At 43.2% G+C, this 21936-nt stretch overlaps 2 protein-coding genes across 3 annotated transcripts in view; both read right to left on the reverse strand.

Annotated features, from left to right (window-relative positions):
• Window positions 1–10369, reverse strand: part of alpha-Man-IIb (alpha-Mannosidase class II b) — a 75695-nt gene extending 65326 nt beyond the window's left edge. Inside the window, exon 1 of the mRNA XM_037428209.2 lies at window positions 9808–10369. Coding sequence (XP_037284106.2) covers window positions 9808–10227 — 420 coding nt within the window. The 5' untranslated portion in view covers window positions 10228–10369. The remainder of the gene's footprint in view (window positions 1–9807) is intronic.
• A 5078-nt stretch (window positions 10370–15447) lies between these two features.
• Window positions 15448–21936, reverse strand: part of LOC119176851 (nonsense-mediated mRNA decay factor SMG8) — a 39812-nt gene continuing 33323 nt past the window's right edge. For both annotated transcript variants that reach the window (XM_075889214.1, XM_037428202.2), the window contains 3 exons: window positions 18033–18091; window positions 16372–16548; window positions 15448–15713 (listed from right to left, as the gene is read on the reverse strand). In XM_075889214.1, the coding sequence (XP_075745329.1) occupies window positions 15596–15713; window positions 16372–16548; window positions 18033–18091 (354 nt within the window). In that variant the 3' untranslated portion in view covers window positions 15448–15595. The remainder of the gene's footprint in view (window positions 15714–16371; window positions 16549–18032; window positions 18092–21936) is intronic.

The raw sequence follows: 21936 nt of genomic DNA on the forward strand, positions 1-21936 counted from the left end.
TTAAAGGTGCCACTTCTTCGTGCTTCTACAGTAATGCTCCCAACACTTATTGAACATTTGAATTTATTTTACAAAAGTTGTCAGAGAACTTTTTATCTATATACACGTACACTTTCTGTTGATTTAATAGACTTTCTATTGTTACATAGAATAAAGAAGCTGTTGCTATGAATGTCTTAAGCGATGAATTGGTTTTTAGAACCATAGCGGCGGCTATGTATCGTAAAATGTGTGTCGTATATACATTTATTGCTAGTCATGGGTCCACACTTTCGATTCTGACCCACGGTGGTCATTTTTCCTCAAACACGCTAGCGTCTAATCTATAATGAATGTACTTGTAACAATGAATGGTCACGTTCCGTGAAGCAGAATGTCGCCTAACTGCACTCGAAGTATGAAAATAAATAAATCAATAAATAAATAAATAAATGCCTCTAGCACGCACGAGGTTTCCCGCGGCGATTATCTGCATACAAATTTACGCGTTTGTATCGTCAGTACGACGAAGGCGGTTATTCTACACAACACTATACAAGGTCCGATTCATAAGTCAGGCATGACGTGCATAATAATGAAGAACCTCCACAGCAAGAGCAAGGACATATGCTGCACGACTAGCATTCTCGTTCACATCGTTTCCCAACGTTCTATATCCGTTCAGGCTATATTGCCGTTTTATACCATTTTTAAGCTCGGTTATATACGTACGTTTCCGGGTGCTATAGCGAATGCCCGCACGACATATACACAGTTATACCAGAGTGGTTATACTGTTACTAAGACGTCAACATGAGAGCAGTCATGTACGTCGGTAAGCGAGGAAAAAAAAAAGGCTTGAACCAAAATGAAAAGACTTGGAGCTGTGCCAGACGCGGAAGGCACGTGCGTCGCTTCACCCTTTTCGCGGAACGGTATTGATTACGATCGGCCCGAATTCGAGGTTGTTACGCGCACAATACTCTCTATTCTTTTTTTTTTTTCTTCGAAGCTTATTACGCATGCATGTCCAGGTGCCAAGCGCTTACGAGTGAAGTACAGAGCGGCTCACGCAAAAGCTAGTGAGATTACAAGTTTATGCGGGTGTGTCGCTCGTTTGCTCTTTCTTCGCCTCTTCAAGTTATAGTCCATCGCGTGAAGTAATAACTTAGGAATAGTATTGACGAGCGCCCAGCAGCTAAGGGCTGTTTAGAGAGCCCGCGAAGTCGCCGAGAGCTTTAACCTCCCGGTGCCATCGTGGATGGGGCCCCCGGACGGTACCCCCTGACGGGGGCATTCTCGTCTTCTCAGGACCAAATAAAGTTCCTTGACTGACTGATTGTCGAGCACGCGTACCTGCAGTATCGATCGTATACATGAGGTATGCACATGGCGTCTATATAGGATCACGCCCCATGAAGCCTCTCAGTAATAAGCTGACTAGAGGCCCCCCCCTCCCCCCGAAATTCGGATGGAGGGAGGTCTTTTACCGAGGACGAATAATAAACATAGGTGTTTTTCAAGGCCTTTCAACAAGCCCCCCCCCTCCCATCCCCCACGAAAAATATTCTCGACTACGGGCCTGTTCCCGGGTTTAAAAAGTTCACAATGCATGGTAGCGGAACGACGTATGCGTCGTGGCTTTTATTGATTGGGAGCCTCACTTATATTTGGCGTTTATCTTGCGCTGAAGCACATAATCTTAATTTTTTAAGGTAATATACAGTACGTGCAAAAGTATACGTGCAGTGCAAAGATGCGGAAACAAAAGTATGGCACAGGACAGGCATAGGCTGGCGCTGCCACCTATATATATATATATATATATATATATATATATATATATATATATATATATATATATATATATATATATATATATATATATATATATATATATATATATATATATATATATATATATATATATATATATATATATATATTCCTGCTCACGGCTGGTTATTTTTCATCCACTTTTCTTTCTTCTTATTTACATTCCATTGGTTCTAATAACTTCCCCTGTACATTCCTTGGCATTACTGTCTGTTAGATCTCATTAATATTGTGTTAAAACACGGAAAAACGAGCCCTTAGGTATAGGTATACACTTATTTCCCTTATATATATATATATATATATATATATATATATATATATATATATATATATATATATATATATATATATATATATATATATATATATATATATATATATATATATATATATATATAGCCCGAGGGAGCATTCTGGCACGTACTGGCACTGTTTGAACCTCCTGAGCTATTCTGAATGGTGGTTCAACAAAACGTACAATCGCCAATTCAAGACAGAACAGCAGAATCGAAGTTTCGGCGCCTAATACGGGGTGCCTCGTTCCCAATGGACGAATGCATGGTCTTTCATTATATAAGTGTCGCTTGCGTACACCTCAGGGAGTGGACCCCTTGTCTGATTTATCGTGTTAGAAGTAGATTGTATGGGGAATGATTCGATGAGCAGGCGGAATGATTATCTTTTCTCTTTTTCAATTATGGAAGGCCGATAGTCAGTTCAGTGTCCAGATTTTCCCCGGTGTCCGGGCAGCGCGTTTGAAACCGTGTGTCCTTTGGCTACGTCATTCAGGTCTCGCCTATGTAGCACGCCTGGCAGTCGCGGCACGGAATTTCGTAGACGCCTGGGTATTTTTTCCTTTTCAAGGCGATCTTTCACTCAGACGATTTGTTGTTTCCGCTTGCTTGAAGGAATATGACAGACTTGTACTTCGTAGTGACGGAATAATATTGAGAGTGACTCGCCCACGCCTCGTGCACACTGCAGAGAAGCGATTGATATGTAGGGTTCAACGTCAAAAACCACCATATGATTATGAGAGACGCCGTAGTGGAGGGCTCCGGAAATTTAGACCACCTGGGGTTCTTTAACGTGCACTCAAATCTGAGCACACGGGCCTACAACATTTCCGCCTTTATCGGAAATGCAGCCGCCGCAGCCGGGATTCGATCCCGCGACCTGCGGGTCAGCAGCCGAGTACCTTAGCCGCTAAACCACCGCGGCGAGGCATCGTCGATTGGGGAAAGAAGAGAAAGATTCAAATGGACGGCGAGGACCATACTGGTCTCATCGCAAACTCTCCGTCGGCAGGGGAACAGCGGTTATCAGAAGGAAGAGAGAAATTGCTGAAAGAATGAATAATAATTGCTGGGGTGTAACATCCCCAAACTTCGATTTAATTGTGCAAGACGTGCACGGCTCCGGAAATTTCGGCAATTCGGGGTTCTTTAACGTGCACCAAAATCTTGAGCACACGGACCTCGCACATTTTCGCCTCCATCGGAAATACGGCCCCGCAGCCTTAGAGTTTCCAAATATACACTGGAGGGAACTCTGGCGCTAGTGTCTTCGGGAGCTGCAACGCAGGGCGCTTCAGCGAGCATGGGAATGATGGGTAGTACACACATTTGTCTAATCTTCGTACTTCTGGCCTGCTTTTGAATCCGTGTGGGTTCATGTGGCTTGGAGCTGTTTTCTCACGAACCAATAATCAGCAAATGTTCAGCGGTAGCTTTCACCACCTTATTTTTTTTAGACTTCATTGTTTTAATTTTGCAAATCGGGTCACGAGGTTCAAAATGGTTGAATCTTTCAAAACAAAACCAAAACAGCAATAAACGAAGCCGCAAGTACGATTCGTCACCCGTAAGTACGAAGACTAGGCAAATGTGTGTACTACCCATCATTCCCATGGTCGCTGAACGATCGCAGCGACACTCTAGTTAATTTTAGGTAACTCTATGCCCGCAGCGTCGTTGCATAGTTTCGGGCCCACCAGAGTCCTTCGGCACCGTGAACCAACTCGCACAGCAACAAGTTCTACACTCTAAAAAAATATCGAGTAAAAAGGGTGTCTTTTTGTCCCACAAGAATAATCGTCATCAGGCTTGCGTGCGCTTCCTTTCTTGAAAACTCGGCGCTGGCCACTTTCCTATCGAGAATGCAATGTAACCCCGATAATGGGCATGTCGATCGTGACCGGAATGTACCGGGCGCGGGGTGATAGCCCGAGGATTGAACGCAATATGGATGACGATTATTGTTGTGGGACAAAAAGACACCCTTCTTACTCGCTCTTTTTTACAGTGTAGTGGGTCGACAACTGCAATCGGACGGAGCAGGGATGTGAAAACGTAGACATGATATATTCATGTACACACAACGACGTGACCATGAAAAAAAAAATGAGCGGAAGCCGACGGGAGGTGATATCGGAATGAAAATGTCATTATATACTACAAACAATCGTTCATATTCTGCGATCGGAAGTCGATTTAAATAACCTTTTTACAGCCATAGGCACGTGTGTGCCCGTCGTATGCGCAAGCGGTACATTTTGAGCGTACGCCGGGCTCGTTATCAACGACGCCGAACGCGATAAGGAAAACCGGGGGGGGAACGCTCGCCGCGTCCGATAAACAAAACTACTGTCGCGAAGAGAACAAAGAACGCGGCGAGGCAGTCGTTAACCCCTCGGCGGGCGCAAAGGATGAAGCAGCGGCACTGGGTCGCCAACAGCGCGTATCCAAGAAGGCAAGCGGCCGAGATTTCCTCCGCTTCGCCCCTGCACGGCCGTCCGTGACAACGGCTGAAGGTCAGCGCGGAAGGGCCTCCTTGGGCCTCCTATACTGCATGCTTGCACGGTAGGCGTCGTTACGCACGACGCCTACCATGCAAGCATGCAGTATAGCGACCGAGGAAGCGTCGAGGGAAAGCTTACATCTGCAGAGAAGCCGTACGAGAAAAATGCATATACGCCATAAGCGCGTAACGACACGCTTCTTTATTCCATCGGCCCGAGGGACCAAAAAAACAGGAAGGTGGCCGATTTGCTTTAGTAAAGGTTGCTCGCACACGATCATGCGCGTCGAGCTGATGGCTACGCACGTTTACGCAAAAGCGCATAACGCGTGAGGTTGAGAGTGCGAACGCCGGCCCCAGCAACCGCGTTTGGACCCACGGGAACGGAAAAGTTTACGAGAACGGAACGTTGGTGCATCGCGATACTGGCGCGTGCACACTGAATAAATAGGGTGACTCGCCACCGTCACCAGTTTTTTCTTAGTGGTGTTTGAATACTGAATATCATAATTTAATTACAGAATTTTCCATTTTTGTATTTGAAGGCCAGGTCATATTACTGCTGTTGCTGTAGCTCATTTTGTAATGTCACTGATGAACACAATTGTCGGTTGAACGCTTGTAAATGCTAACCTTTTGCTAAGGGGCCGTACAGTGTTTGCAATCGATTTGTATTCATTTCATGCTAATGAACTTCAATCAATCAATCGATTCCGTAGTGCTGCGTAACTGCGGCAACGCACATCTGTAGGCACTGTACAGAAGAATAGCAACAAGAATTTTTCTTGAACCACACTTCGTGCACGCTCGCGCTTTTTTACACGTATGCGTGTTTTATACGTGCATGTAAAAATAATTTTTTTCGGGTAGGGGGGACGAACCCCCACCTTCCAATTCATGGTTACGTACGCCAATGATTGTATACGCAGCAAAACAACCAAACTTAAAATACAGGCGAGACGAATACCTGTTAATGCTGAAGCAGCGTTAACAGCGACAAGCTGGGGCACTTGTAGCCGCGTCACTCACCACCCCTTACAAACATTGAATAGGGTCTATACGTTGAGAAGTAAAAGACAAAAGAAAGGGGGGAGGGAAGGCAAATAAAAAAAAAAGACCCTAGCTAATATAGCGAGGCTTGACAACAGCTGGTGCGACCCGGCGTTTAGCCGCGTTTTCCCTTCGTCTTTCTAAACGTTCTCATTTTACTGCGGCCTATACAACGTGTGAACGGCAGCGGAATAAAGCTGACGTCGCACGTCGAAACAAAGTAACGCGCCAACGAGGCTCCAGCGGGACACAAAGCATGTCTGCATGCCCCGTGAATCCTCCAAACCAACGTTGATCAACCAACAGGAGGTTGAAAGTCGGCAAAACGCTACACTAAACACAAACTGCTGTCGCGCATGTGGTATCCTTACACAACCGAGGGCGACCGCCAGCTATCCTTCACGTTAAGGAGCGGTTTTAGAGACTCCAATACCGAACGGCTATGCGGACCCTAAGGTGTATACCTCGGTGTACACAAGTACGCGAACACTGCTAGCTATTCTTTCATCCGACCCCGATATTTCAGATCACCCAACACTATGCAGGCAAAACTATACTGCTAGGTACACAGTGCAGGTAATATTGCTTATAGGCGGATACTGCACTCTCCTGATTAATGTCGCTTCGGTCTTCGGTCCGGCCGCGGCGAAGGGTTCACCCATCAGTCTGAGAAAAGGGGGCGGAGGGAATTTTTCGTCCCATCCCCCCTCCTCGTTGTTCGTGTACAAGATACAACATATGCTTCACAATGAACGAAAAAATCAAAATTAACCGACGATGCGCTTCTTATAACGTCTCGCTTATTGTCCTCGTCTTTCCGTGGGTAAAGATGGGATCTTAATTGTTCTTGGTACGCAACAACGGGGAGGCCTAGGGCGCCATTATCGTCCAAACATGCGCGGCCACAACCCTGCTCTAAAAGAATGATGGGATAGGTGCCCCAAAAGTCGTTGGAGTTGGGGGCAAACTTTGCCCTTTCCCTTTGATGACTAAGGAAAGGGAGAGAGCTGCCCCTGCCCCTTCCCCCCCTGTACACGCCAATGGTCGTGCCAACTACAAGTTCTTTGGAGACAGTGAAGTGCGCGTCAGGTTACACGCATAGCACAAATGCCAGAACACTTTTACGCATTTCTCCTGTGCGTTCAAAAAGAGAGAAATAAGTAGAAGACCTAACACAAAAACTCCGACCATTGTGATTTAAAGAAATAAGGAAAGGCGGCTCGAGTGACATCCCACGACGACCAGCTGTGCGTCCGCTGACAATAGCCGAGCCAAGGTCCTTCACAGCTGGCGACCGGTGTTCTATATACGTCCACGTCATGGACACCAGTATAAGTACAGATATCGCCAATGTTTCTGCTATATAGTACGATGACCATTAAGCGGTGTTTTATGTATGTTAGCCAGACTTATGCCATCAATGCAGTAGGGCAGCACGTCATTAAAGTTTCCACCACATGTCTCTATAGCACACTTCAGAAGTAAAGGTATAATATATCAACCCTGCTTTTCAACGAGAACTGCGCCGAGTAAATTGACAAGGACAGCGATTGTCCTTGTTCGTGCTTTTGTTCTGCGCTCGTCAAAATCGGCGCAGCTGTATATCTGAAACAAGCCTGCAGAACCGACCATAGTGCAATATGTGACATTGCTACAGGTGCTGCGATAATGCTGCAAAGCACGGGTGACAAATACGCACTCCCGCAACGGGAAACAAGCAGGCGACGTGTCCTACAGGCAAGCCTAAAAAGCGAAAATATAATTGACGCCAAGGAGCTATGCCGACTGAACACCCAGAGTTTGTCTCTTCTCTTTATGTTATTGTTTGTTAGTTTCGAAGCCGTTTGCTTCACGCAAGCAAATACTTGCAGATAAGAGTATAATGAAGCTACCAGATAATTATTATTAAAAACAGCTGCAAAAGTTTACGGGCCACGAGACACAAGATAAGAGCTGAATATTACCATTGCCTGGGAAGGCAGCTTCGGATTTAGATGCCCGGCCTCTTCTCAAACGCCCTAAATAAATGTCCGTGAGCAGATCGACCGAATTAAGCAGAATTTCCCAGCAACAGCTGCGAAATTCTGTATTGTTCAGACCAATAGAGGTCTGTAAACTTAGGACGGCTCGGTACATAGGGAGGGGGGCGGCGGGAGAAGAGTCCGGAATGTCTCCACTCTCTCCACTATATATAAAACAAAATTATGACGACACCCCTGCATGGTCACCAACCCTATCAACTCCCGATCGATGGTACAGTCTACACAGTTAATCAAAGCATGAGATATGTGCTAATAAATATTGAAAAACGTCAACGACCTCGGACCCCCCATGTTGTTCTGATTGGACACCCTGAAATTTGCACGAAGCTCGAAAATGGCCTCTGCAAATGAAGCAGACTGAATTATCAATTGTGACGCGCGCCAGTAAATAAATTACACCCGGAGTAATTAAAAAGGGAGTAGGCATCTCCGAGTCATTTGTATAAGATGTACAGGATCGAACAATATAACGAGATGTCAGGTGCCCCCCTCCCCAGCGTCGTACGCAATCACCATGTGCGTAGACTCAAATATCATGATCTCGGAACACACAACACGAAACGTACCAGTGCAACTTTTCTTTTTGGGTCGACACCTAACATTTTTTTTACAAGAACTTTGACATATTCGAAGCGTGCTCTACGGTACAAAAAAATGACTGATCTCATAAAGACAAACGTTAGCGGTGGGGGTAGGAGACTTCCTAAATTGTTACAATCAATGCTGGTACACTGGAGCACCAGTGTAGTGGCATATATATATATATATATATATATATATATATATATATATATATATATATATATATATATATATATCTCATAAAGACAAACGTTAGCGGTGGGGGTAGGAGACTTCCTAAATTGTTACAATCAATGCTGGTACACTGGAGCACCAGTGTAGTGGCATATATATATATATATATATATATATATATATATATATATATATATATATATATATATATATATATATATATATATATATATATATATATATATATATATATATATATATATATATATATATATATATATAAGGGAAAGAAGTGTATACCTAAAGGCTCGTTTTTCCGTGTTTTGACACAATAATAATGACATCTAACAGACAATAATGCCAAGGAATGTATAGGGGAAGTTATAAGTTATTAGAACCAGTGTAATGTAAATAAGAAGAAAAAAAAGTAGGTTATTTTTTCACCCACTTTTCTTTCTTCTTATTTGCATTACATTGGTTCTAATAACTTCCCCTATACATTCCTTGGCATTATTGTCTGTTAGATGTCATTATTATTGTGTCAAGACACGGAAAAACGAGCCCTTAGGTATACACTTCTTTCCCTTCTCTCTCTCTCTCTCCCTATATATATATATATATATATATATATATATATATATATATATATATATATATATATATATATATATATATATATATATATATATATATATATATATAATATATATATATGGGAGGGGGTTTCGGAGATGTTCAATCGAACCTGCGTATATCCTTTTCCCCTTCCAATATCAGCGCTGGCAAATCGACCAACCACGGCGCGACGAATTAGCAAACAACGTTCGTGCATCGATTGGACCATTGCGCAATTGCTGCCCGCGGCGAAGAGGGAGATAAAGAAGCGGGAGATAGAGCACACAACATGCTCTCTTTCGAATATAATCGCTTCAAATACAAACGGCGAAACGGAGGTAACGAGTAAAGCGACAGATTGCGAGAGTCCGGGGCTCGTTCCCTTTGCAATTAAAATACACGAACGATCACGCTCACAAATACGCGGAAGCAACTGTTGACTGGCTTAACACATGCGACGCAATTGATCCTTCAGGGAGAACAGAGGCTTGTGACGCGTTTAGTTTCTATTAGGCGTACCACCTTTTCGGCAAGGTATAAACGGGAGCGCACCGGAATTTTTCTACCGCGGAGACAGCACGCACAGCTGCATCCTCCGAGAGAGAGATAAACGCATCCTCGCCCCGGGTAAGTCCTCCCGGGATTATTCGATCTTGCCGCAACGAAAACGGTGCCATGGGCGCTCCGATATACGAACACAAAGACCCATTGAAAGACCATATCTTACCTCCAGCGGTAGCTTGGCCCACTGCTTCCTCGTTTCGTAATATCGGTTCTCGAACGTCTGATTCCAGTAACTCCTCGATTGAGGCTTGAAGTTGAGCGTCGGGTACACGTCGGGTGTGTAGATATCCACATCGCGGCGCACTTTGAGCGCACGGCAATCGCCGGCAGCGGTCAACGTTTCCCGCTTCGCCCAGGGCCACGTGAAGGAAGACTTCGACGAAGGCGCCTTGTCGTGCACGAAGTTGAACGACGAGTCGTCCTCGCGCCGCCGATGATCGCCGCCGTACAGGCGCTTGCGGTGCAGTTCGGACAACTCTCCGGCGTCGTTCGAATAGTGGTAGAAGAACACGAGAGCGGCACACACGAGCAGGCAGGCGGCGACTAGGGCGCGCACCTTAGCTTTGCGGCTCGCGCACATCATGACGACGCTGGGCCCGCTGCCGCGCTCAGCTGGGAGAAGGCCGACGACGGCACTGCACCATTCACGCGGGACTACGAGCGAACAGTGGATAAAGTGGACGCATGACGGCGAAAGGCGCACTGCGAAACGCAGAAATCACAGGGAAGACTCCTCACAAGCGGGCAGAGGGAGTCACGTCTCCAGCGGAGCCGCCGTCGACGCGCGACCTGCCATGGCGTGAACTAGCGAGCGTCGGAGCAGCGGGCGTACTGGTGGTGGTAGTGATTAGAATGAAGAGGAAAAAGGCACCTAATTTCTGTCTGCCTTCAGGCGACACGGCGCAGTGCCTTATAGGGGTGGGGGGAAGGAGGGATAAAAAGAATAGAAGGAAAGTAGAAGCAGAAGAAGACAGCCAACGAGAGGAAAAAGAAGGAGATAGGAAAGTGGGGATCCGGTCGAAGCAGTCCAAGGGCGGGGTGCCACAATGCGAGAGCTACACGGCGTCAGGAGACCGCGGAGGGCGAACCAGTCGGCGGGAGCTACGCTGAAGTCGGAGATCGCGAGGGCACAACCGTCCAGCTTGAAATCCTGCGAGCGAATCGGCGTACTGACGCGAGGCGATCAGCCGTCGCCTTTGTTAGGCCTACATAGCAGACGACGAAAAATCGAACCGCCGCTGCTGCGGCGCTGCGGTCCAAAAACAAGGAACCGATGGAAAGGGAAGCGCACGAGGCGGAGACTCGCGAGTTGGCAAGCTGCAACACACCCTCAACATTGCTTCTCGAAAACTGACGCACTGTCAAGTTTGCTGCGTCACCTGTTGGCAGTTTTTTAAACTACACAATGCAAACGTACGTTTGACAAAACGCATTACGCATTATTTCTCAATTATAGAGGGCGCGACAAGATTTAAGGTTAAAAAGGAGGTGGAATTGTGAGCAAATATGCGATTTAAGTTTTGCGTTAGATTGTTTTTCTAACGCCTCTCACAACTACGGAGAGAACTCGCTTATGCACAAAATGGGCGCAGGTTCATACAAACATTGTCCGAGAAAAACACAGGCAGCAAGGAGGTACAGCCGCACAGGCCATCGAGGATGGATGGATATGGATGGCAGCCTGGCTGACTCAGCAACCGAGATTCCGCGGTCGCGAAGAAGTGGGTTTGCGGGCGGCGGCAGCAGGGTCTGAACTTCGCGCTTTATCCTTTCTTCGTTCTCTCTCGCTCTCGTTGCGCCTTCTCTTTCTCTCGGAAAAACAAGCGCACCGAGACGAGAAGAGCGGTTGGAGAGAAGAAGCGCTGCCGCTGCTGTTGCTCTTGAAATAGACGACCGCAGGTGGAAGTGGAGCAGTGGACCAAATGCTTGCGCGCGCGCTAGGGGTGGCTGCTCACCTCTTTCTTGGAAAAAGCTGGAAAAAGCTGTTAATTAACCAATGCCCCCAAAGTTGGAGTGATTATAAATTCATGGCCGCCGATTTTAAGCGTCTAGTGCGCAAAGCAAAAGAAGACTATGATATGAATAAATTCAATTATCTGTCTAAGTCTAAAAATAAGAAAATGCTTTTCAGGTTTTTACGTGCGAGAAAAATGATTTCACAGACAGAAAGCAGTCATTCCAACATTATGTCTCCTCGCGAACTCTCTGAATTCTCGCAAAATATTGCTAAAGGCTTGCAAACCAGGTTTACGACAATTATGCCAAAGTCCATGGTGAAATTAAGGGTGGATTGTGATTTCCAGGAGGTATCTTTAGCTGAACTGGCGGATGTGATGAAGAGCTTACCGCCCGCTGCTCCCGGACCTGATGGGGTGACCTCTACAATGATTAAAGTGCTATACGAAATATCGCCACATGAAATCCGTAATATAGTTAATTATTCACTGAAGTATTCTTGGATTCCGGCCGATTGGAAGCTTTCCAAAATAATTTCGATACTTAAGAAACAGGGAATGGAGTTTGCTCTGGATAACATAAGGCCTATTTCATTGACATCTAACCTGGTCAAGCTTGTAGAGAGAGTCTTAAATGCCCGTATAATAAACTACATCAATGAACATAGAATACTAAACCCCAAACAAACTGGCTTTAGATCGGGATATTCCATTTGCTGTGCACATGTGGATTTGGAAAGTCGCATACAGCTGGCTCGGCATCGCCGCGAATACTGTGCACTAGTCACTCTAGACTTAGCGAAAGCGTACGACAAAGTGGAATATCCTATCCTAATCCAGCAGATGCAAGACTATCGCTTTCCAAAATATATAACAGCATGAATTACAGAGTTTGTGAAAGGCAGAGAACTTTATTGCTTCTTGGATGGATGCTCTTCTAAAAAATATAAGCAGACGCGAGGTGTACCTCAGGGCTTAGTATTATCCCCGGTGTTATTCAACATATTACTAAGTTCCATTCCAACTCATCAGGATATCCAAATTTACGTATATGCAGATGATATTGCTTTCTTCGCAACAAACAGTGATCTGCACTCATTGTATCAGGCATTACAGATTTACATGAACATGCTAGAAGGATGGCTTGACAATATCCATGTCATTAAACGTCAAAAAAAGTGCGCTTCTGCCATTCTCATTTAAGGATCGTGTCAACATTTCCCTGATGTATCGTACCGAGCTCATTCCCCAGGTCGATTTCCTGAAATACCTAGGCATCGTATATAATAGTACGCTAAATTGTAAAAGCCATATAGACGAGGTTGGCTGTAAAGCGTCACGTGCCTTGGGGTGGTTACGCAAATTGGGAAACAGAAAAATAGGATTGCGTAGGAGTTCATTGATGATGATTTACAAGATGTATGTGCGGCCTATTATGGAATTCGGGTGTGTATTATTTTCAGGCAGCGCGGCTTACAAGATGAGACAATTAATATTATTAGAAAGAGAAGCTTTGCGTTTGTGTCTTGGACTCCCAAAATTTGTGGCAAATAATGTTTTGTATGTGGAAGCGTGCCTTCCACCTTTGTTAACTCGGTTTATAATACTTACCGTTCAAACTTTCTTAAAAATATACAATTCGCCTCTGCGACAAGCTTCATACGTTTTTTATTCAAGAACCAACCGCATTCTTTGGAACACACTGGTCTAGACTACACTCCCCTCAGATTAGGTTCGTCCAAGCGTTGCTAGAGCCTCTCAATGTAAATATTTATCAGATTTGCATAACAAAGACACCTAATTCAAAACTTGAAATATAAATTTGATGATATTTTCCCCTCTAATGCAAAACAACTGCCCCTTCAATATTTAAATATTCGGTTAAAAGATCACTTGACTCATCTGTCCACAAACAACATTATTGCGGCGGATGCATCCATATTGAACGAAAAGGCTGAAATAGGCATCTTCTGTACTTCTCTCGACTGGTCTTTCTCAGTTCGATTACCAGATTACACGCCTATATTCATCGCTGAATTATTTGCTATAATTCTAGCGCTTCGTAAACTTCCTGCAAGCGAAACAGAAGCGGTCATACTTACCGATTCTCTGTCAGTATGCACTGCACTATCTACAGCAAAAAATTTGACATTATTGAGTATGATTAGCAGTTTATTGCCAGAAAACCTGAAAAAATTTCACTTGCTATGGATACCCGGCCACTGCGGGATTTATCCAAATGAGATGGCAGACTCGTTAGCCAAAGCATATTTAAGCGGACCACTCTTACCTATTTTACCTGATTTCGCCTACGTAACAGCACTCAGATATAGAAAGGCTTGTTCGCACAAAGAAATAGAAAAATTATCATTGGATAAAGTCAGAGACTTCGTACATCTAAGATATTGCTGGAACAAACAGTGGTGTGTATCTCGGCAGTTAGAAATTACAATCACCAGATTACGATGCAGAATTCCGCATCTGAATTACTACTTACATAAAGCTGGACTAACAGCATCTCCGTTGTGTCTCTTTTGCAAGGAATCGGAATCAATAGATCATTTATTTTTATCCTGTCAACGTTATGCTTATCAAAGGAAAAGATACCTGGTCGAACCAATTGAGAAGCTAGGTTTAAAAATAAACGTGGAACTAATTTTATCCTTCGGAGGGATTACATTAGGTTATAGCCACAGGGAGGTTTTCTCTGCTGTGTGCGAGTACATAAGGGCAACAAAGAGATTACCCTGTTAGCCTATTGTTATTATTTACAGCTACGAGACTACCTGTATGCCTGACTTAGCACACTTGATGATCCTGCCGCCCGGTTCTTGGCCGATCCCCCTTTATGGGCGAGTGCCAGCAAAGCTGAAGGTTCATCATCATCATCACCTCTTTCTTTGTCCTTTTCATCGCCGGGTCGTAGACGAACACCGGCAGCGTCGAGTAAGCTACGAGTACAGTTGCTTCCGTATCATACGTACGTAACTTTAGCTTTACTTAGGCTAAAAAATATTAGGCATATATGCGGAAACAGTACAGACGCAGGCTGGGGGTGGAGAACCGTAAGGACCCAAGATAAAACAAGTTTCATAAATTTTATCTAGGAATAAAACAAGTTTCATTTAGGGTCATTAGAGAACCTCGACATGAAGTGCCACCTGATAGTGGTCGGGGAGCTTAGTGCACATATGGTATACATAGCTGTACATGGTACATCATGCTCATGGCAGTCAGTATGATATATACCTTAACTCTCACGGTGCCTGCTACCTTTTGTTTGTGAAGTCGACTACTAGTTTTTTGCACTGACCTGTCTAGCCTCCCGACAGATTAAGCGTGCCTACACTAACTTGTCTGACAAAAATTAGGCGCATAAAATTGTTTCCGACAGCAAGAACAGAGCGTTTAAAGAAGAGTAAAATAATAATGTAAGGTTAGAATAAACAAGATAATTGCAGAAGTCAAAAGCATGCACACAATCCGAGAAAAGATGACATGAGTGTAGTCTCAAAGGTGCAGCTTCGTACAGCAGGCTAAAAAATTTTCGATGGTGGCACAATGGCAGAAGCATGTGCACTGTACAATGTCGATGCGGCTTAAAATACACCAGATGGTTAAAATTTTCGGAGCCCTCCACTACGGTGTTTCCCACAATGATATCTTGGTTTCGGGACATAAAACCCAAGATATTATGGTTACTAACCCCACCATAACTAATGTAAATTAATTAAAGGCATCTCTACCATTACATAAACCATTATTTTTACAAAGATACTCACACAAAATGTATTGTATAACACACAAAAAAACAGATATTCAAACAAAATGTAATGCATAACGCACAATATGCTTCCAGTGACAGTTTTATTTTCATATGTACAATTATACACACACACAAATCAATCACACATGGGACATTCTCCTTACACATCTCAAAATGAAGCACAAATGAGGTGTCCAAAAACAGTAAAATGATACAACCAATGCCTATATTCACCGGATGGGTGTTTGCTCAACAATGCCATAGCAACCGCTCAGCAGCCGAGCTCCTTCGCAGGGAGCACCATCCCTGGGTGGCAGATAAGGCCCTGCATCTCCTTCATATACAAATCTGAACAGCAAGTCAAGGGCTAAACCATAATAATAGGTTAATCATCCCTAATTAAAATACAGTATGAAAACAATGTACACAAACTTAATTACTGAACAACAGCAAATATTATTTCCCTAAGCTTTCCCTGACTTAGTTGTCCATTGGAATTATTAGGTTGTGTGTAATATTGTTAAAAATCAGCCTGTTCCAAGCATGACCCAAATTGGCTCATATTAAATAATAGTAATGTTAGTAATAATAGTAATGCAAAGGTCAAATTCTGTAGAATAGGGATTTTGAATTGTAGCATCAAACATTCTGCAAGAAGAGGCTTCAACATCAAATCCTGTGGTCCGAAGTGCAATACACTCAAATCTCATTATAACAAACTTGCATTTTACATGAAAATAGGTTTGTTATGTCCCAAAATTCGTTATAAAGGTTAAAATTTTAACACTACATTTATTGCAACACTATTTTTTTTATTTAGTTAAAACCGATATTTCTTTATATCCAGTTTCGTTATAACGAGGTATGAGAGTATTCACAACTCCCCAACAAAGAAATGTTGTAGTTACGCTATCTGCACCTAACTGTTTACCTAGTTGGCTTCATAGAGGTGTACTATTTTGGCCTTGACCTCTGAAAAACACAGCAGGCGCAAGTCAAAGGATACGGAAGCCGCAACACCCAGTAGGCTGACTGCGACAATTTGACAGGCTCCTTGTTGCCCGGGCAAAAGACGGGCGCAGAAGGACCTGGCTGCACTCGAGGGTTCAAGGTCACGTGTACGGGAGCCTTGGGCGTCACTATGTGCAGCCGCATCAGCTGCGCCACCTGCGGCTTGGCAGATCTGCACAACAAGTGTCAACGTGAAAAGACTGGTGGTGAGCCTGTTAGTACATATATTTTGAAACGGTGACAAACCCTGCCTTGAAACACATAGATGAGAGAGCAGGAAATTTTATGAACACTTTCATCCACTGTGCCTTGAAACAGTTTAATGGTACAACACGGTTCGAAAGCAAAACCAGAACGCACATGCGCCATAGATGAAGCAGTAGTGATGGAAGTGCTGATCATGAGACAATACAATAACAGCTAAAGCGCCCATGTGCCTCAATAGAACCAGTTCAAATAAAAAAAGTACACTATACCTCATAACAATATTTCAATTTTAAAAAGCCACCTTTTTGCCTGGTAATATTAGGCAGGGTACATTTACACACCGATCATAACAATGTTTTTGCTTCAATAAATTCTCTCTCACATTCTGTCAAAAACAAGGCGATGGCATGTCTGAGCGACGTCGCCACAATGCAAGGTGACCAAAAACCAACAAGTGGTGGCTATCATTTCACCACTGCAGAGTCGACAACAGCTTTTCTTCTTTGATTCAATACTACAACTTTTCAATGCAAATGTAATGAATGTGCAAACAGTATCCTGTAATTATTGTTTTGTTGGCCAACATGCTGTCACGACGCCGAGTTTCAAGCCTGTATATTAATGTGATAGCGTTAAACAGCTCATTTCACAGAAATTTTGGCATAAACATCAGTGTTTATTTATGAGGAAAAACTCTGCATTGTCATGGCAGTAAAACTGAGAAAGAAGCAATTACAATAAATTATAAAGAACTTTGGTTTAAGTCGGAATCAAAACCAGGCTGTTTGTGTGGCAAGGTGTTCTAACACAGAGCCACACCACTGCTTGAAACTGCTTTGAAAAAAGGTACCTACTATCATACTAATTGACTGGGCAGAAGCGTAGAATCACACCGGGCATCAAAATTTGTGAACTGCACGGCGAGTTGGTGTATTAAAGGTGCACCCATTACAAAAAGCACCCAGGCATAACAAATCATCATTATCAGCAACAGAATCAACAAACTGTACAAGTGCGCATGACACCTTACGGATGCACGCTTCCCAACAGTACTTGCATTAGGCATTTTGATTGATTGATTGATTTGTGGGGTTTAACGTCCCAAAACAACCATATCATTATGAGAGACGCCGTAGCGGAGGGCTCCAGACATTAGGCATTTTGGAATACCTTAGAATGGACTATGTTATGTGCACAGTCTTTTGTTTATTTGCCACACAGTTGAGGCGTCCACCGAGAAGCAAAGTGAAGCTAGGCCAGCGATCGGGAAGACGATGCGGATGAGGTGTGATTACGCTGTCGCGTTCTATTCTTGCGGGCGAAGCTCAGGCGTCCTCCTACATTTTTACGAAGTTGCCACTCGTAGCAGCATTTTTCACAGGGTGGACAGAGCAACACTATAGATAACAGTTACACTATTCAAATAAAGTTTGCTTCTTTACAACTTACCGGCACAGACAAGGAAAATATAGAGGCATGTGACTGTTGGCTATCTTGTTGGCATTGTCCTGGAAAGAAATACAAAAGATCCCAATATGTTTTCAAATCGTTGAAAAATATACATATAGAGCAAAGATTTTCGCTTTTACATTAATTGTTTGGAGTGCTTACATTTGTGCAGGTAAGGAAGAGCGGCATTTCATATAAAGAAAGTGCCATAGACACTCGAACAGAGCCTAAAGGAACTAAGGAACTATGTTCCGTTTAATAGGAGTTTCATTTACTCAAAGATGAACATGGCTGCAGTATTCAGGTATGAAACCGATCATAGTAGAGCCAGTTGTTATGTTAGCGCAGCAGTCCCATAAAGGGATTTCCGTTTACTGAGTGTCTAGTGTACATTTTGTCCACAGAAAGTACTTGCACATTATGTACAACAGTAATAAAAATGAATGCATCATTTCTAGCATAAATGAAACACCCAGGCAATCAATGCAGAATCAGAGGCTCAAGCCACAAAAACACAGCAAGCTTAAGTGTTTGAAACATTTAAATTACTGGTCCTTAATGTCATGCAATTGCCACAGACGCTTGCTCAAGTATGCAAAAATTGTGTACGAATATTGTTAGGCGTCAACAGATCCAAGCACAATCCATAATGTCCACATTACATTTATGTACGCCAGTCTTTTTCATTTCATTTTTATTCCTTAAAGACCCCATTGAAGGGGTATTGCATGATGGGTGGGTACATACATACATGAAAAAAAAAAGCCATGTTTTAATACATTGTAAAGTGATCTGTTAAAGTGGTAAAAGACGTGGAAGGACAGGTAATGGCTGTGATGTCATCGGAAAGACCGTTCCAGTCAGTTGCTACACGAAAAAAAAATGAAGACGAAAAACTGACGGTGCGGGTATGTGGGCAAGCAACTTGTTGCGGGTGACTGATGCGACTGGAGATGCATGTCAGGGGGAAAATGTACGGTGGCTTACTGGGGGAGCTGTAAAGAAACTTCTGAAAAAGACAAATGCTAGCAGTGCGGCAACGAGATGCGAGTAATGATGAACTGGATTCTGTTTTCAGTGCCGATATGCTGATGTCATGTGAGTACTTAGAGTGAATAAACCTTGTAGCTCGATTTTGAAGTGAGTCGAGTTGATTGACGCGATATTGTTGATGAGGGTCCTAAATGGGGGGTGCATATTCTAATTTTGACCTGGTGAGAGACTGATAGGCGAGTAGTTTTACATCTTGAGAGGCATTGAGCAGATGGCATTTTAAAAGCCCGAGTGTTTTATTGGCAGATGAAATGATGTTCGTAATATGAGTCACCCAGGTTAAGTCATAAAGGGGTTACTCCAGGAAGGAACTAGTTCAAGGTTAGCACAAGCGATTCAATAAGAAAAAATAAGTGAATTTTAACGGCAATGGAAAGAGACAGTCTTGCATTTATTAGGGTTTAGTTCCATTAGTTATAGGATACACCATTCTTGCACACTTCGCAAGTCATTTTGAAGAGATGCGTTATCGAAAACGTTAGTAATGATACGATAAATTACGCAATTGTCTGAGAACATACGGATATTAGATTAGACATGCAATTGTAGATGATTGATGTACATTAAGAACAACAGTGGACCAAGAACAGACCCTTGAGGAACACCTGAAGTTACGGGGGTAGCACTAGATATACGGTTATTAACAAAGACGGATTGTGAGAGATTACTTAGGAATTCTTTAATCCATGCTAAAATATTGAGATTTAGATATAACGCATCAAGTTTCAGTAGTAGACGATCATGAGGAACTTTGTCAAAGGCTTTTAAATAATCTAAAAAGATGGCGTCAGTCTGTAAGTTAGAAACCTGATTTACGTGCAAGTTGTGAACAAACATGGCTAGCTGCATTTCGCACAAAAATCCTTTTCTAAAGCCATGCTGTGATGGATGAAAGAAGTGGTTAGAATCAAGGAAGTCCATGATATGTGTATAGATGATACGTTCAAGTATTTTACATGGTACACTGGTTAATGAGATGGGGTGATAATATAATAGGGACTGTTTATTGCCGAATTTGTAAACTGAAACGGCCTTTCCAGGTTTCCAGTCAAGGGGTAGCATGCCTGTTTAAAGTGACTGTGAAAACAATAAACATAGATATGCTGCACAAATATGTTTCGTGTTTATGAGAACTTTTGATGTAATATCATCCATACCAGCTGACGACGAAATTTTTGTGTTGTCTGATTGATTGATATGTGGGGTTTAACGTCCCAAAACCACGATATGATTATGAGAGACGCTGTAGTGGAGGGCTTCGGAAATTTCTACCACCTGGGGTTCTTTAACATGCACCTAAATCTGGGCACACGTGCGTAAAACATTTCCGGCTCCATTGGAAATGCAGCCGCCACAGCCGGGATTCGAACCCATGACCTGCAGGTCAGCAGCCGAGTACCTTAGCCACTAGACCACCTTTGTTGTCTATTAAGGATGAAATACCGGATCCAAAAAATGTAATTGGTGGCATAGTACATTCAAAAGCGGCAAGAGGAACAGAGAATGACACTTCAGTTTCATGAATAAATGCTGATGCAAAGGGGGTGTTGAAGACATGGGCGCATTCAGCGTCTGTTAGGGCATCACCTGATTCGTTCGATAAAGCAACAGAGCGCGTGTCATGAGGGTTTATAACTTGCCAGAATTTTTTTGGGTTGTTCTTAAGCATGTTGGGTAAGTCAGAGTGAAAAAATGAGCGTTTAGCATGACGAATAGCTTCAAGGTAAGCACTTTCAGCGTCTTTGTATGCATTGCATGCAGAAGGTGTGCTACGGGACTTGGCTGCGCAGAACCGCCGTTTCTTTTCATTTTCTAATTGCTTCAGTGCTTTATCGAACCAGGGCTTGGCTGAATTAGTGGAGATTGTAATTAGAGGAATGTATTTGTCTACTAAATTGTGTGTTCATCTTTAAAAATGTGCCAGTTTTCGCCTACAGTATGAGAAGGAAAGGTGCTTTAAAATTTGGGATAAAACTGTATTAAGTCATGGTTCATTGCTTGACAATTTCCTTTATCATATAAACGAATAGTTTTTTAACAGTTGGGGTCAAGAGAGGTTTTACCACAAAGTCTACATGATTAACGTTGTGGTCACTGATTTCGGGAAGATATGTAATGGATGACACACCTTGAGGGTAATTTGTTAGGACAAGGTCTAGAATATTTTGGCAATTACCTGCGACACGAGTCGGTTGTGTGACCACTTGGGATAAATTAAAGTTTAGGCATGCCTCAAGAAACTCGTTCGATTCCTTTGATGTAGCCACTGGAGCGTGCGTGTCTGACCAAACGATATTAGGAAAATTAAAGTTTTCAAACAGAATCCCATGCATATTAGGGTGTTTGGTTGTTATCTCATTAAGCAGGTTGTTCAACTTGAAAGAGAAGTCGGGAGCACTTTGAGGGAGCTGATAGCTAACGCCTAGTAAAATCAAATGGTGAGGCATGACAGTTAAGCCATATGATTTTTAGATCAGATACATAGTTTACAGATGTACAGGATATGTCTTGACTCACGGCAACAAGTACTTCTCTTAACCCTATAATGCCTTTGAAAAGTTACGAAAAAATGCTGACTGTTTTTACTCTTCTTGTACAGCTCATTTTAAGAAAAATATAGGTGAAATTTGGTTTGAAGCATAACTTAATTATTAATAACAGAAAATAATAATTACTATCATATTCCGTATTTACTCGCATAATCGGCACACTCACATAATCGGCGCACCCCTAGTATGCTCGCCGAAAATTCGATTTTTTTTAATCCGCGCATAATAGGGGAACTTGGCCGTGATCACAAATGATTCTACCCCCCAGAGGTACAGTTGGAATGCGGTTCCCGTACATGGAA

Source organism: Rhipicephalus microplus, chromosome 3, assembly GCF_043290135.1.
Source record: "Rhipicephalus microplus isolate Deutch F79 chromosome 3, USDA_Rmic, whole genome shotgun sequence".
Taxonomy (NCBI): Eukaryota; Metazoa; Arthropoda; class Arachnida; order Ixodida; family Ixodidae; genus Rhipicephalus; species Rhipicephalus microplus.